Source organism: Pseudophryne corroboree, chromosome 4 (genome assembly GCF_028390025.1).
Source record: "Pseudophryne corroboree isolate aPseCor3 chromosome 4, aPseCor3.hap2, whole genome shotgun sequence".
NCBI classification, from domain to species: domain Eukaryota; kingdom Metazoa; phylum Chordata; class Amphibia; order Anura; family Myobatrachidae; genus Pseudophryne; species Pseudophryne corroboree.
The window spans coordinates 911,128,606-911,146,314 of NC_086447.1; the positions used below are offsets into that span (position 1 = coordinate 911,128,606).

Consider the following 17,709-nt stretch of genomic DNA (forward strand, 5'->3'; position numbering starts at 1 on the left):
CGATGGGGCATTAACCCCGCTGTGTGTGTGCTGCCATGGATGAGAAAAATAAGATTTTAAACCTACCGTAGAGGATGTTGGGGACTCCGTAAGGACCATGGGGTATAGATGGGCTCCGCAGGAGATAGGGCACCTAAAAAGAACTTTAACTATGGGTGTGCACTGGCTCCTCCCTCTATGCCCCTCCTCCAGACCTCAGTTAGAGAACTGTGCCCAGAGGAGATGGACACTACAAGGCAGGATTTAGCAATCCAGGGGCAAGATTCATACCAGCCCACACCAATCATACCATGTAACCTGGAACATACATAACCAGTTAACAGTATGAACAAACGACAGTAACGGTCCAAGACCGATGTCAACTGTAACATAACCCTTATGTAAGCAACAACTATATACAAGTCTTGCAGAGTTTCCGCACTGGGACGGGCGCCCAGCATCCTCTACGGACTAGGAGAAATAGATTTACCGGTAGGTTTAAAATCTTATTTTCTCTTACGTCCTAGAGGATGCTGGGGACTCCGTAAGGACCATGGGGTTTATACCAAAGCATCCAATCGGGCGGGAGAGTGCGTATGACTCTGCAGCACCTACTGAGCAAACGCTAGGTCCTCATCAGCCAGGGTATCAAACTTGTAGAATTTAGCAAAAGTGTTTGACCCCGACCAAGTCGCCGCTCGGCAAAGTTGTAATGCCGAGACGCCTCGGACAGCCGCCCAAGAAGAGCCCACCTTCCTAGTGGAATGGGCCTCAACCGAATTTGGTACCGGCAATCCAGTCATAGAGTGAGCCTGCTTAATCGTATTACAGATCCAGCGAGCAATAGTCTGCTTCGAAGCAGGAGCGCCAATCTTATTGGCCGCATACAGGACAAACAGAGCCTCTGTTTTCCTAATTCTAGCCGTCCTGGCTACATAAATTTTTAAGGCCCTGACTACGTCCAGGGATCTGGAATCCTCCAGGTCACTTGTAGCCACAGGCACCACAATAGGGTGATTCATATGGAACGAAGAAACCACTTTAGGCAAAAATTGCGGACGTGTCCTCAATTCAGCTCGATCCACATGAAAAATCAAGTAGGGGCTCTTGTGTGACAAAGCCGCCAATTCTGACACTCGCCTTGCTGATGCTAAGGCCAACAACATGACCACCTTCCAGGTAAGAAATTTCAACTCAACCTTGTTAAGCGGTTCAAACCAGTGTGATTTTAGGAACTGCAACACCACGTTCAGGTCCCATGGTGCCACTGGAGGCACAAAAGGGGGCTGGATGTGCAGCACTCCCTTTACAAACGTCTGGACTTCTGGAAGAGAAGCCAATTCCTTTTGAAAGAAAATCGAGAGGGCCGAAATCTGTACCTTAACAGAGCCTAATTTCAGGCCCATATCCACTCCTGTCTGTAGGAAGTGGAGAAGACGACCCAGATGAAAATCTTCCGTAGGTGCATTCTTGGTCTCACACCAATACACATGCTTTCGCCAGATACGGTGATAATGTTTTATCGTCACCTCCTTCCTAGCCTTTATTAAAGTAGGGATGACCTCTTCCGGAATCCCCTATTTCGCTAGGATTCGGCGTTCAACCGCCATGCCGTCAAACGTAACCGCGGTAAGTCTTGAAATACACAGGGCCCCTGCTGCAACAGGTCTTCCCTCAGAGGAAGAGGCCAGGGATCTCCTGTGAGCATCTCTTGTAGATCCGAGTACCAGGCCCTTCGAGGCCAGTCTGGGACAACGAGTATTGTTCGTACTCTTCTTCATCTTATGATCCTCAACACTTTTGTGATGAGAGGAAGAGGAGGAAACACGTAGACCGATTTGAACACCCACAGAGCGATTTGAACACCAGAGCGTCTACTGCTACTGCCTGAGGGTCCCGAGACCTGGCGCAATACCTCCGAAGTTTTTTGTTGAGGCGTGACGCCATCATGTCTATTTGAGGAGTTCCCCAAAGACGTGTTACGTCTGCAAAGACTTCTTGATGAAGTTCCCACTTTCCTGGATGGAGATCGTGTCTGCTGAGGAAGTCTGCTTCCCAGTTGTCCACTCCCGGAATGAAGACAGCTGACAGAGCGCTTACATGATTTTCCGCCCAGCGAAGGATCCTTGTGGCTTCCGCCATCCCGACTCTGCTTCTTGTCCCGCCTTGGCGGTTCACATGAGCCACTGCTGTGACATTGTCTGATTGAATCAGAACCGGTAGGTTTCGAAGAAAACTCTCCGCTTGTCGAAGGCCGTTGTAAATGGCCCTGAGTTCCAACACATTGATGTGTAGACAGGACTCCAGGTCTGACCAAAAGACCCTGAAATTTTTTTCACTGTGTGACCGCTCCCCATCCTCGGAGGCTCGCGTCCGTGGTAACCAGGATCCAATCCTGAATTCCGAACCTGCGACCCTCCAGGAGGTGAGCACTATGCAACCACCACAGGAGGTACACTCTGGTCCCTGGGGACAGAGTTATTTTCCGATGTAAGTGCAGATAGGACCCGGACCACTTGTCCAGAAGGTCCCATTGAAAAGTCCTTGCATGGAACCTTCCGAAGGGAATGGCCTCGTAGGCCGCCACCATTTTCCCCAGAACTCGAGTGCATTGGTGAACTGACACTCTTTTCGGTTTTAGCAGGTCTCTGACCATGTTCTGGATGTCTTGGGCTTTCTCTATTGGGAGGAAGACCTTCATTTGTTCCGTATCCAGTATCATACCTAGGAACGGTAGTCGAGTTGTCAGAATCAACTGTGACTTCGGTAGATTTAGAATCCAACCGTGTTGCTGGAGCACTCTCAGAGAGAGCGCCACACTGCTCAGCAATTTCTCCCTTGATCTCGCTTTTATCAGGAGATCGTCCAAGTATGGGATAATTGTGACTCCATGCTTGCGCAGGACCACCATCATTTCCGCCATTATCTTGGTGAAAATCCTCGGTGCCGTGGAGAGTCCAAACGGCAACATCTGAAATTGGTAATGACAATCCTGTACAGCGAATCTCAGGTATTCCTGATGGGGGGCATATATGGGGACATGAAGGTACGCATCCTTTATGTCCAGAGACACCATAAACTCCCCCTCCTCCATGTTGGCTATTATCGCTCTGAGAGATTCCACTTTGAATTTGAATCTTTTTATGTACAGGTTTAGGGATTTCAGATTCAAAATAGGTCTGACCGAACCGTCCGGTTTCGGGACCACAAATAGGGTTGAGTAGTAACCTCTTCCCTGCTGGTGCAGGGGAACCTTGATTATCACTTGCTGTATACACAGCATTTGAATTGCAGCTAACACTATATCCCTTTCCGATGTGGAAGCTGGTAGGGCCGATTTGAAAAATCGGCGCGGGGGCACCTCCTCGAATTCCAATTTGTAACCCTAGGAAACTATTTCCAACACCCAGGGATTCAGGTCCGAACTGACCCAGGCCTGACTGAAAAGTCGAAGACATGCCCCCATCGGTGCGGACTCCCTCAGGGGAGCCCCAGCGTCATGCTGTGGGTTTCGGAGCAGCCGGGGAGGACTTTTGTTCCTGGGCACCTGCCGAAGCAGGTGCTCTCTTGCCTCTGCCCTTACCTCTGGCGAGGAAAGAGGATCCCCGACCTCTTTTGGACTTGTGCGACCGAAAGGACTGCATCTGATCGGGTGTTACTTTCTTTTGCTGTTGGGGAATATATGGTAAAAAATTTGATTTACCTGCTGTAGCTGTGGAAACCAGGTCTGCCAGCCCATCCCCAAACAATACATCACCCTTATAGGGTAGTAATTCCATATGTTTTGTGGAATCCGCATCACCCGTCCATTGGCGAGTCCATAAGGATCTTCTCGCTGAGACAGACATGGCATTGGCCCTAGAAGCTAGCAATCCAATGTCCCTTTGAGCATCCCTCATAAATAAGACTGCGTCTTTAATATGGGCTAGAGTTAGCAATATAGTATCCTTATCCATATTATCAAATTGATCTGTCAGCTCATCTGTCCAAGCTGCAATTGCGCTACACACCCATGCCGACGCAATTGTCGGTCTTAGCACAGCACCCGTATGAGAATAAATACACTTTAAGGTAGTTTCTTGCCTGCGATCTGCAGGGTCCTTAAGGGCTGCTGTGTCAGGAGACGGTAGCGCCACTTTCTTGGACAAGCGCGTCAGGGCCTTGTCCACAGTGGGGGGTGATTCCCAAATCTCCCTGTCCTGCTTAGGGAAGGGGTATGCCATATAAATTCTTTTGGGGATCTGCAGTCTCTTATCCGGAGTCTCCCAAGCTTTTCCAAAGAATTAATTTAATTCATGCGATGTGGGAAAGTTAATAATCTGTTTCTTTTCCTTAAACATGTGTACCCTTGTGTCGGGGACCGAGGGTTCATCCATAATATGCAACACATCCCTTATTGCCACAATCATACACTGAATGGTTTTAGTCAACCTAGGGTGCAATTTTACTTCGTCATAGTCGACACTGGAATTAGAATCCGTGTCGGTAGTAGTATCTTGTGTTAAGGGACGCTTTTAAAGACCCCGACGGGCCCTGTGAGTCGGTCCAATCCGAGGACTGACCCCCTGATGTCCCCCCCTAATTCAGCCTTATCAAGCCTTTTATGTAAAGATGCCACACTTGCATTCAACATATGCCACATGTCCATCCAATCTGGAGTCGGCACAACCGACGGGGACACACCACTCATTTGCTCCACCTCCTCCTTGGAGAAGCCTTCCGCCTCAGACATGTCGACACACACGTACCGACACCCCCCACACACAGGGATTAACCTATAAGGGGACAAAACCCCAACCAGGTCCTAAGGAGAGACAGAGAGAGAGTATGCCAGCACACACTAGCGCTTAAAAACACTGGAAAAAATATGTCCAGATAGCGCTTTATTATATATAATATGCCAATTCCCACTCACTGCGTCGCTAATGTGCCCCCCTCCTCTTTTTTCCAGCCTGTGAAGTTCAGCAGGGGAGAGACCAGGGAGCCAGCGTTCAGGCATGCAGCTTCTGTGGAGAAAATGGCGCTGGTTAGTGCTGAGGATCAAGCACCGCCCACCCGACGGCGGGCTTCGGTCCCAGTGATTTTTCAATAAAATGGCAGGGGATCATAGATTTACTGCCTCCGCAGCCTAATCAAACTGTATTTGGCCAAATGTGAGTTTTATTGCTGCACAGGGCGCCCCCCCTGCGCCCTTCAGTGCTGCTCTGTGTGTGTGTGTGACTGGGAGCAATGGCGCGCAGCTTACCGCTGCGCGCCTTACCTCATGAAGATCTGATGTCTTCTGCCGCCTAAGATGTCTTCTGCCTTCTCTATCCGGCTTCTATCTTCGGCATCTGTGAGGACGACGGCGGCACGGCTCCGGGACGAACCCCAGGTGAGACCTGTGTTCCGACTCCCTCTGGAGCTAATGGTGTCCAGTAGCCTAGAAGCAGTGCCCAACTTGACAAGCCAGCTCTGCTTCTCTCTCCTCGGTTCCACGATGCAGGGAGCCTGTTGCCAAGAGGACTCCCTGACAATAAAAAACCTAACAAAATTCTTCTTCAACAGAAAACTCTGGAGAGCTCTCTGCAGTGCACCCATTCTCCTCTGGGCACAAGATCTAACTGAGGTCTGGAGGAGGGGCATAGAGGGAGGAGCCAGTGCACACCCATAGTCAAAGTTCTTTTTAGGTGCCCTATCTCCTGCGGAGCCCGTCTATACCCCATGGTCCTTAGGGAGTCCCCAGCATCCTCTAGGACGTAAGAGAAATAGGATTTTGGTTACCTACCGGTAAATCCTTTTCTCGTAGTCCGTAGAGGATGCTGGGGTCCACCAGGAGCCATTGGTACTTTAAGAGTTTGAGAGTGTGGGCTGGCTCCTCCCTCTATGCCCTTTCTACCAGACTCCGTCGAGAATCTGTGCCCGAGGAGACGACGTACTTCGAGAGAAGGATTATGCACAGATAGTGGTGAGATTCATATCAGCTCACACATACAAGGCACATCAAGCTAACTAGCTTCTTAAACTCAGCAACTGCTCAAACATTACTAACCAAAGTAACAATGCAGTACACAACTAAAACAAAGTTATACTGAACCAAATAATGATAGCAGGAAAACGAAGCGCTGGGCGGGCGCCCAGCATCCTCTACGGACTAAGAGAAAAAGGATTTACCGGTAGGTAACCAAAATCCTATTTTCTCTTACGTCCTAGAGGATGCTGGGGTCCACATTAGTACCATGGGGATGTACCAAAGCTCCCAGAACGGGAGGGAGAGCGCGGAGGCTCCTGCAGAACTGATTGACCGAACTTCAGATCATCAGAGGCCAAAGTATCGAACTTGTAGAACTTTGCAAACGTGTTCGACCAAGACCAAGTTAAAGCTCGGCAAAGTTGTAAAGCCGAGACAGCCCGGGTAGCTGCCCAGGAAGACCCCACCTTACGAGTAGAGTGGGCCTCGACAGTCATAGGACATGGCAATCCCGCCGTAGAATACGCATGCTGGATAGAGAAAATTATCCAGTGAGAGATCGTCTGCTTAGAAGCAGGACACCCAATAATTTTCTTGGGATCATACAGGACAAACAGAGAGTCCGATTTCCTGTGACGAGCAGTCCTCTTCACATAGATTTTCAGAGCGCTTACAACATTCAAGGACTTTGATGAATTTGAGGAGTCAGTAGCCACTGGCACCACAATAGGTTGGTTGATATGAAATGCCGACACAACCTTCGGAAGAAACTGCTGACGTGTCCGGAGCTCAGCTCTATCTTCGTGGAAGATCAAGTATGGGCTTTTACAGGACAAAGCCCCCAACTCCGACACACATCTAGCAGAAGCTAAGGCCAACAACGTAACAGCCTTCCATGTAAGAAATTTGACCTCAACCTCCTGTAGAGGCTCGAACCAGTCCGACTGGAGAAACTACAACACCACGTTAAGGTCCCAAGGCGCCGTAGGCGGTACAAAGGGAGGTTGGATGTGCAGAACTCGCTTCAAAAAGGTCTGAACCTTAGGGAGGGCAGCCAATTGTTTCTGAAAGAAAATGGAAAGGGCCGAAATCTGGACCTTTACGGATCTCAACCTCAGGCCCATATCCACACCGGCTTATAGGAAGAGGAGAAACCGTCCCAGTTGAAACTCCACCGCAGGAAATTTCTTTGACTCCAAGATACATATTTTTTCAAAATTTGATGGTAATGTTTAGACGTTATCCTTTTCCTAGCCTGTATCAGGGTAGGAATAACTTTATTCGGAATGCCCTTCCGAGCTAGTATCAGGCATTCAACCTCCATGCCGTCAAACGTAGCTGCGGTAAGTCTTGATAGGCGAACGGCCCCTGCTGCAGCAGGTCCCCCCGAAGAGGAAAAGGCCTCGCCTCTTCTTGCAGTAGATCCAGAAGATCAGCGTACCAAGCCCTTCTTGGCTAGTCTGGAGCAATGAGGATCGCTTGAACCCTTGTTCTCCTTATGAGCTTTAGAACTCTTGGAATGAGCGGAAGTGGAGGAAACACGTACACCGACTGGAACACCCACGTAGACACTAGGGCGTCCACCGCCACTGCTTGCGGGTCCCTCGACCTGGAACAATACCGCTGAAGCTTCTTGTTGAGACGAGAGGCCATCATGTCGATCTGGGGTACGCCCCAAAGATCTGTTATCTACTTGAACACCTCCTGATGGAGACTCCACTCCCCTGGATGGAGATCGTATCTGCTGAGTAAGTCCGCTTGCCAGTTGTCTACTCCCGGAATGAAGATTGCTAACAGCGCCAAAGCGTGTTTTTCTGCCCAGAGGATGATTCTTGTTACCTCTGACATTGCAGTTCTGCTCTTTGTTCCACCCTGTCTGTTTATGTAAGCCACTGTTGTCACATTGTCCGACTGCACTTGAATGGCCCGATTTCTCAGAAGATGGGCCGCTTGAAGAAGACCGTTGTAGACGGCTCTTAGTTCCAGAATGTTTATCGGCAGGCCTGCTTCCAGACTTGATCAACTTCCTTGGAAGGTTTCCCCTTGAGTGACTGCACCCCAGCCCCGGAGACTTGGTTGGAAGGATCCAGTCCTGAATCCCGAACCTGCGGCCCTCCAGAAGGTGAGGCAGTTGCAGCCACCAGAGGAGTGAAATCCTGGCCTTTGGTGACAGACGTATTCTCTGGTGCATGTGTAGATAGGATCCCGACCATTGGTCCAGGAGATCAAGTTGGATGGACCGAGCGTGAAACCTCCCATACTGCAGGGCCTCATAAGAGGCCACCATCTTTCCCAGAAGGCGAATGCACTGATGAACCGACGCCCGGGTTGGCTTCAGGACATCCCGGACCATTGTTTGTATCACCACCGCTTTTTCCTCTGGAAGAAACACCCTCTGCACTTCCGTGTCGAGGATCATTCCCAGAAAGGACAACATCCTGGTTGGTTCCAAATGTAATTTTGGAAGATTCAGGATCCAGCCATGTTACCTGAGAAGATCGGTCGTGAAAGCTATGGACCGTACCAGCTTCTCCTTGGACAATGCTTTTATCAGCAGATCGTCCAGATATGGAATTATGTTCACCCCCTATCTGCGGAGGAGAATCAGAATTTCCGCCATCACCTTGGTGAATACCCTCGGTGCTGTGGAGAGGCCGAATGGCAGGGCCTGGAACTGAAAATGACAGTCCAACAGTGCGAATCGAAGAGAAGCTTGATGCGGCAGCCAAATCGGAATGTGGAGGTAAGCATCCTTGATATCCAGGGTTACCAGAAATTCCCCCTCCTCCAGACCTGATATCACTGCCCTTGGAGACTCCATTTTGAACTTAAACTCCTTCAGAAAGGGGTTTAGTGATTTTAAGTCCAGAATGGGCCTGACCGAACCATCCGGTTTCGGTACCACAAAAAGGTTCGAATAGTAACCTTTGTTTTGCATATGAGGTGGTACTGGCACAATGACCTGTGCCTCCACAAACTTCTGGATGGCTTCTTGCAGGACAGTCCTGTCCGCCAGCAGAGCTGGCAAGCCTGATTTGAAAAATCGGTGAGGAGGGAGATTTTGAAATGCCAGCCGGTACCCGAGACACAATATCTTGCACCCAGGGGTCCAGGCCAGATGACACCCAGACGTGACTGAAATGCCTGAGTCTCGCTCCCACCGGTCCCACCTCCGGGGCGTGCAGTCCACCGTCATGCGGAGGACTTTGGTGTACCTGAAGCAGGTTTTTGTTCCTGGGAACCAGCAGCCGCAGGTTTCTTGGACTTGGGCCGACCTCCCCCGTAAGAAGGTGTTGGACGGCTTGGCAGACCGAAAGGGCTGTGATGTAGCTGAAGAAAAGGGTTTCTTCGGAGCAGGTGTAGCGGAGGGAAGAAAAGGTGACTTATCAGCCGTAGCGATCCATACATCTAACGCTTCCCCAAAGAGAGCCTGACCTGTGTAGGGTAGGGTCTCCACACTTCTCCTGTGTTCCGCGTCGGCAGACCACTGGCGCAACCACAGTCCTTGACGAGCTGATACAGACATGGAAGAAATTCCCGCAGCCATGGAACCCAGGTCTTTAATGGATTATACTAGAAATCCTGCCGAATCATGAATGTTACGTAAAAACAATTCAACATCACATTTCTTCATAGTATCCAAGTCTTCAAGTAACGTGCCTGACCACTTTACTATAGCTTTGGCAATCCAAGCACTGGCAATAATGGGACGTAGTATTGCCCCAGAAGCCGTGTACATGGATTTGAGCGTATTATCGATTTTACAATCAGCTGGCTCTTTCAAGGCGGTAGATCCTGGAACAGGTAAAACCACCTTTTTTGAGAGTCTGGATACTGACGCGTCAACAATAGGCGGGTTTTCCTATTTTTCCTATCCTCTACCGGGAAAGGAAATGCTACCAGAATCCTCTTAGATATCTGGATTTTTTTATCCGGGTTTTCCCAAGCCTTTTCAAATATAGCATTTAATTCCTTTGACGCAGGGAAGGTTAGCGAGGCTTTGGCTTTCTTATTTTCAGTGAAGTAAGCCTCCTCAACCTGCTCAGGTGTGGTAGCAGCAATATTCAACACATCTCTAAAAACTGCACCCCTTTAGCAAGAGATGCTGCCCCCCCGCAACACATCCCCATCACCGCCTGCAGTGTCAGAATCGGTATCCGTATCATCCTGCATGATCTGCGCAAGAGCACGTTTATGTGAATATGCGGGGAGCCCTGATGTACCAGAACTGGGCCAGACTGCCATAGAGTTCTGTAAAGCCTGAGTTGCAGATTCATTTTGTGCAACCCTATTTGAAATCTGAGAAATCATAGATTTGATAGAGGATAACCACTCAGGCTCCCTTGCTGATATCTGTGCTAAACCCGTGCAATCCTGATTACATGGAATGGGATCATCCTGAGAGGACATATCCTCTGCAGCATATGACACAGAGTCCCTGGACATAGCTGTATGGAGACCACAGACACTCCACACACACACAGGGGAGGGCAGACAGAGTTTCCCCCCCCCAAGAATGGTAAGAGAGACACAGAGATTGGAGCCAACCCACACACAGCGCTGTTAATATAAAGGGAGACCCCTACTAGCACTGACTGTGCACCTTAATAGGTTACACAGTCTTAATTGCAGCCCCCCCCCTTTACAACCCCCTGGTACCGTGAGAGATAGCTGGAGTTGCTGAGGAGGGACTTGCTGTTCACTGACAGCGCTGTGCAGGTAGGAAAATGGTGCAGAACGCTGCTGGGTCTGCTTTGAGGAGAAGCTCCGCCCTCTTAATGGCGCTGTCTTCCCGCTCTTCATAAGGATTATACTGGCCGAGGTAAAATGCTGGCTGAGATCCACGGACCCCAACAGGCTTGCTGAACAGTGCAGGGTTCAGGTGCTGGCTCAGGGCGCCCCTCATAGCGCCGCACTATGTACCGCTGAGCCTCCGGAGCACAGTTAGTACTGCGCTCCCTACCCTGTTGCCGCCATCTTCACACTGGCCCCCCGCTTGCCAGTCGGTGACTCACTCGCCACCGATCTTCAGCTCTGTAAGGGGGTGGCGGCATGCTGCCGGGGTGAGTGATCCCCTGTGGCGGGGCGGGGAAAGATCTATCCCCTCAGTAGCTCAGTGTCTTGTCTGCGGAGATAGTGGCTCAGACCCCGCACGGCGGACACTGCTCCCCCACCTCAGTCCCTCGATGCAGGGAGGCTGTTGCCAGCAGCCTCCCTGTAAAATAATAAACTCTAAAAATAAACTTTACTAAAGAAGCTCTGTAGAGCTCCCCTAGCTGTGACCGGCTCCCCCGGGCACATTTTCTAAAATGAGTCTGGTAGGAGGGGCATAGAGAGAGGAGCCAGCCCACACTCTTAAAGAGCCAATGGCTCCTGGTGGTCCAGTCTATATCCCATGGTACTAATGTGGACCCCAGCATCCTCTAGGACGTAAGAGAAAGAAGAGATATATTTAAGAAATATGCTCAGCAGTTATTGGGTTCAACTGGGGAACCGACTTATCCCATGCTGTCTTCTGGTTGACTATTCCGACCAAGGCAGGTTCATCCCACCAACGTAATTAGTCAACTGACAGCCTCAAAAGTGCAAAAGCTGCAATCTACAAATCGCTGGATTTTTCTTCAACGAGACAGCGCCTCCCAATGGCGGAGGATGGAACGGTCATCTCATAGACTGCATGAAAGGAGTCATTTCACAGAGAAACATCAGTAACTAGAGGTGGGTTTGTATCCACAGTTGAAGCCCTGAAATTCCACTGTCAAATATTTATGTTCAATGACAACAGATCAAATTAGGTTCATTCATTGAATATCTTATAAGGTAATTATTGAGATTTTTTTCCTATTTTGGATACCGTCCCTTGCTAATGGGCATCGCCTTCTTATCCAAAGCCTCCTGCAGTTATCTACAGCCTGAATTCCATCCACATTACATCATGGCTGGCTTTATCCACACTGCATTGGGTAATACCTTTGGACTTGGGAGTGGCTTGGGTTCCTCTTGATCACAACATACATCGTGTTTAAAATGTACTCCGTCCTAAAATAAAGAGAAGACGTGAGACCTGTGTGATGCGGGAGCAGAGAGATGGTGATATGTGGGAGGTTACCGGTGTGGGAACATAAGGGTGGCCAGGGTGGGGGAACAAATGGGCGGAGGGCATCCAAGCAGACACCACCCGCCTTAGATACACCACTCGCCTTTGTGCCTGTAGATACATACCAGCTTTTGGATTGTAGGAAAATGATAGTTGATCAATCTGAGAGAATAAACATAAGAAGAGAACTGTATGTAACAAATATTCTAACAACATGACAAAGGGGAACATTGCTACTGAATGACACAGAAGTAATTGCTGTACATGAGGACAGGTAAGCACAAGATTTTGGGGGGGGGGATTAGTTTTTGTCAGAAACCAATTAACCTACCAGAATATTATTGGAGTGGGTGAGGGAACCCAAGAACCTAAACGAAACTCATGAGAACATACAGACTGCACACCAGTACAAGCTTGGTCAGGAATTGAAATCATGACCTCATTGCTGTGAGGTACTAATGCTAACCTCTATGCTACCATGCTCCCTACATAATTATGGGGTATGCAGTGGAGGCATGGCTGGAATCCCATCAGAATCCTTGCATTGATCCCGGTGAGGAGCATGCTACCATTCAGGACAGAGTCCAGCCATCAGGCACAAGTTCTACTGAACATGCTCACTCACCTGTAATACTCAGAGGAGCTTTCCGCAAACTCGTACAGAGGATTTCCTTCCAGCCACAGCTCTCTCAGCGCCAGGTTGTGGATGCGACCGAGTTCTTGGGTTTGGCAGATCTACAACAGAGACTTCAGACGATGCTTTCTCCATTCTACACCAGTGGTGTCCACATTGTGTCCCCAGGGACCCCCAACACTACATGTTTTCCAGACCGCCTGAGGTTCTTCTAAAATGTGTCAGCTAGTAATGAATACACCACTGCCAGGATATCTGGAAAACATGAACTGTCAGGGATACCCAAGGACTACATTTGGCCTTCCCGTTCTACACTAATAAATTACACCTGAAGCAATGCAACGGGTGACATTAATATAAATTGATTCCAATCTTCTATGTAAAAAGGGGAGGAACATTATTACTAACAGTGGAACAAATAGCAAACTGACCGCCGTGCGTACGCATACACGCAAGTTACGTACACAGGTTCACGCGCCTTGCATATTAACGCATGGCAAGAGTATCTACGGTAGCATACGCATTTGAACAGAAAAGCCACAAAGACATCTATAATATCTTATTCACATAGTGCATAATTTACACATAGTCTCCATATACATTGTCAGCGACCTGCATACACTTTAAAGGTAAAGCAATGGAGCTGGTCAGCTCTACATGGTGTGAGGGGATGGAGCAGTGTTAGGATTTAGTGTTTGGTACTCAGACGTGCAGTATTTTATGATCTACATTCCGGTTGCTATTTCCAGTATATCGCATGTTTCTGCGTATAGATATACGCGGAATTATAATATTCGCAAACTGCTATTGTACTGTACTTATGATATCCGTCGGGAACCCAGAGGTGAACGTCTGCAAGTGCACCCTGGACCAAGCATCGCCCATTTATTCAAACCAACCTATGACCCCTTATGTACTGTAAATAACTTGCCCTCTGACCTATGAAAGAACAGCTTACATTTCCCATTGTACTGTATTTGGACACATTGTATAAAAAAGAGTCTCCTGACCAGGCTCAGTCCCTATTCTCTGGGGTCATCTTGCCAAGACTGACTGAGACCTGGATCCAAGAGCGCTCGCGTGAACGTATGTATTATTGGTTGTAGCTCTTCTCTGTTTATTGTTTTACCTTTTTATCTGTATATTCTCAAGTAAATACTGTTGATGCGTTAGACCACAACATCACATTTAACTATTGGTGTCGCATTCCTTCCTGTTTGGGGTAAAGTGTATACAGCCACACACACCGCTATATTGTGCGCATAACGTGTCAGAGTGTATACGCAATGTATATACATAACATAGCGGTTATATGTATATGATTAGCGGCCGTAGTGTATGTATATATATATATATATATATATATATATATATATACACATATATATATATATATATATATATATATATACACACACACACATACATATATATATATATACATATATATATATATATACACAAAGGTTGAGTATCCCTTATCCAAAATGCTTGGGACCAGAAGTATTTTGGATGTCGGATTTTTCCGTATTTTGGAATAATCGCATACCATGTAATTTTAATAATATCCCATGCTTTTGAGATCTTAACCCCCTTTTTTATAAATAAATGTAATTTTATATTTTTATTTGAACGTATCCTGCCACTTCTTCATACTTATTTTAAATCCATTTGACACTGTTGGTCGCTGGCGCCCCCACCCCCCCTGTTTTTATATATATATATATATATATATATATATATATATATATATATATATAAGTATAGCAGTGGTGCCCGGCACTCCTGGTCCTGCAGTTGTAGATTGCCTGGGTGCCCTCCGTACTGGCTTAGATATGCATTCGGAAAAATGACAGCGTCACTCCAAGTCTTTAAAGTGCTAGTAGTATATTTCAAATCAACATCACGAAAACCAACGTTTCGGGGCACCTTGACAAAGGGGCTACGGGCCCCGAAACGTTGGTTACTAGCACTATATATATATATATATATATTAAGGTTTGTGCTAGCTGACTGGTGATTTTGAACATTCTGACACGGCTGATCACCTGCATTTATTGTATTGTTACAGAGTATATAATCATTGTAAAAGGCAGTCTCTGGTCCTAAGAGTGTGGTAACCCGAACCACCTCTGTTGTTACTAATAGCTTAGCAGGTTTGTCCCCCTGCAATTGTGGTGGAGATGCGAAGGTTGTCCTTGAACCACCTTCCCCAATACCCCCACCTCTTCCAGAGAGGCAGGTGTCCCCCCTACAGAATGTAACTCTAATACAGCGCCAGTCACAGCTACAGTAATAAGCGCAGTTGTTCAAAAGGCGGTTTCAATTTTCCGTCCCAGGAATTAGCAGACCTCTCCGCTGGTAATGAGAACAGGTAGTGCATACATTATACAGTACAATTTCACAATTCAGCCTCACCAAATTTCTCCTAGGTTACAATATATTTTTAGCATTAAAGTGACTGTTGCTTAATGTATAGTTCTTCACAAAACTATACATTAAATAACTTAGCACAACATAACATTTTACTTTTACCGGTCAACTGCAGTATAACTAATATATCTTTACATTTAGACTACAAGAAGCGTGAACTCGCGGTGCGCACGGCTGTCTCACTCAGCTCTGTTCGGGTCTTTTTAGCACTTGATAGTAGTAACTAGAGCAACTGCATGTTGTTAAAAGTGTCTAATGCTCAATAGAATAAAGGTTTAGTCCGTCACTGAGCCATTCAACAGATACAGAGAACAGTGGAACTTTCTGGGTGTCTCCCCTGTATTAATGTGGCAGCAAATCTTCCTTCCTTAACCAGCTTTCTATTCTATCTCCCAAGCTCCTTCCTTGAGAGAATTACTATTAGGAATTGGTTGAAGCGGATCTTCCTGCTCTCTATTGGGGAGAATACGAGTATGATAGCAGGACAGAGTGAGGATTGGTTTAGTATTGTAAGGTTGGTAACCTTCTCACTTAAGGGTCAGCTTAGAGCTTTAGGGGCAGATGTATTAACCTGGAGAAGTGATAAAGCAGTGATAAGTGCAAGGTGATAACGCACCAGCCAATAATTACAGATTTAAAAAATGAGAGGAGCTGATTGGCTGGTGCGTTATCACCTTGCACTTATCACTGCTTTATCACTTCTCCAGGCTTAATACATCTTAGTTCCTGCCTTGTGCAGCCCTTCTACAGTTCAAGGGGTTGGGTATGAGTTACCGGGGGTCCGGATACCGGCGGCGTTCAGTATATAGACGCCGGCATTCCAACAATTGAAATTCCAACAAATTCCTCTCTAACCCTAACCCTCCCTTCCCGCAGCCTAAGCATAACCTCTCCCCTATGGTGCCTAACTCTAACCCCTGTCCATGCAGTCTAACCCTAACCTCTCCTCTCCCACAGCCTAACTCTAACCCCCGTCCACGCAGCCTTACCCCTCCCCTCCCACAGCCTAACCCCCGTCCACGTAGCCTAACACTAACCTCTCCCCTCCCGAAGCCTAACCCTAACCCCCGTCCACGCAGCCTAACCCTAACCTCTCCCCTCCCGCATCCTAACCCCCGTCCACACAGCTTAACCCTAACCTCTCCCCTCCCGCAGCCTAACCCTAACCTCTCCCCTCCCACAGCCTAACCCCCGTCCACACAGCTTAACCCTAACCTCTACCCTCCCGCAGCCTAACCCCCGTCCACGTAGCCTAACCCTAACCTCTCCCATCCCGCAGCCTAACCCTAACCCCTGTCCACGCAGCCTAATCCTAACCTCTCCTCTCCCACAGCCTAACTCTAACCCCCGTCCATACAGCCTTCCCCTTCCCCTCCCACAGCCTAACCCCCGTCCACGTAGCCTAACACTAACCTCTCCCCTCCCGAAGCCTAACCCTAACCCCCCGTCCACGCAGCCTAACCCTAACCTCTCCCCTCCCACAGCCTAACCCCCGTCCACACATCTTAACCCTAACCTCTCCCCTCCCGCAGCCTAACCCTAACCTCTCCCGCAGCCTAACTAACCCCCATCCACGCAGCCTAACCCTAACCTCTCCCCTCCCGCAGCCTAACCCTAGTCCACGCAGCCTAACCCTAACCTCTCACCTCCCGCAGCCTAACTATAACCCCCATCCGAGACAGCCTAACCCTAACTTCTCCCCTCCCGCAGACTAACCCATGTCCACGCAGCCTAATCCTAACCTCTCCTCTCCCGCAGCCTAACTCTAACCCCCGCCCACGCACCCTAACCCTAACCTCTCCCCTTCCACAGCCTAACCCCGTCCACACAGCTTAACCCTAACCTCTCCCCTCCCGCAGCCTAACCCTAACCTCTGTCCACGCAGCCTAACCCTAACCTCTCCCCTCCCGCAGCCTAACCCTAACCTCTCCCCTCCCGCAGCCTAACCCCCGTCCACGTAGCCTAACCGTAACCTCTCCCCTCCCGCAGCCTAACTCTAACCCCCATCCACGCAGCCTAACCCTAACCTCACCCCTCCCGCAGCCTAACCCTAACCCCGTCGACGCAGCCTAACCGTACCTCTCCCGTCCGCAGCCTAACCCTAACCCCCATCCGAGGCAGCCTAACCCTAACCTCTCCCCTCCCGCATCCTAACTAACCCCCGTCCACGCAGCCTAACCCTAACCACCCCACTCCCGGCCCTAATCCTCCCACTATACTCACAGTCAGGATGCCAGCTGTCGGGATTCCGGCGTCAGTGTCCTGACCTTTTTGGGATTCCAGCGTCGGTATTCTGCCGGTGTCTGTATTCCGGCTGCCAGAATCCCGACAGCCGGCATCATGACCGGATCCCCCACAGCAGAAGTCAGTCTCTCCCACTGTCGGATTCCCAGGATGAGTGGACTCAGAGCGCCTTTCAGCACCACGCCTTGGGATGGGTTTCTTTTAAAAGGCCAAAGGGTCTTTTCAGACCTGGACGCAGCCGTGTGATTGACAGCGGTGGCCGTCGACACGGTGGTTCGTGACAGTGGTGGCCAAAACGGGGGCGTGTCAGGAGCCTGCAAAATCCACCTGCAAGCACGGCTTGGCTGCACAGGCATGGGTCAACCTCTAATT

The 17,709-nt window shown here is 48.9% G+C and overlaps 1 protein-coding gene across 4 annotated transcripts in view; it reads right to left on the reverse strand.

Moving 5' to 3' along the window:
* The window catches only part of LOC134910667 (nuclear RNA export factor 1-like), a 219,251-nt gene that overhangs the window by 99,740 nt on the left and 101,802 nt on the right, over nt 1–17,709 (reverse strand). For all 4 annotated transcript variants that reach the window (XM_063918971.1, XM_063918967.1, XM_063918969.1 and 1 more), the window contains 3 exons: nt 12,652–12,761; nt 12,152–12,188; nt 11,900–11,968 (listed from right to left, as the gene is read on the reverse strand). In XM_063918971.1, the coding sequence (XP_063775041.1) occupies nt 11,900–11,968; nt 12,152–12,188; nt 12,652–12,761 (216 nt within the window). The remainder of the gene's footprint in view (nt 1–11,899; nt 11,969–12,151; nt 12,189–12,651; nt 12,762–17,709) is intronic.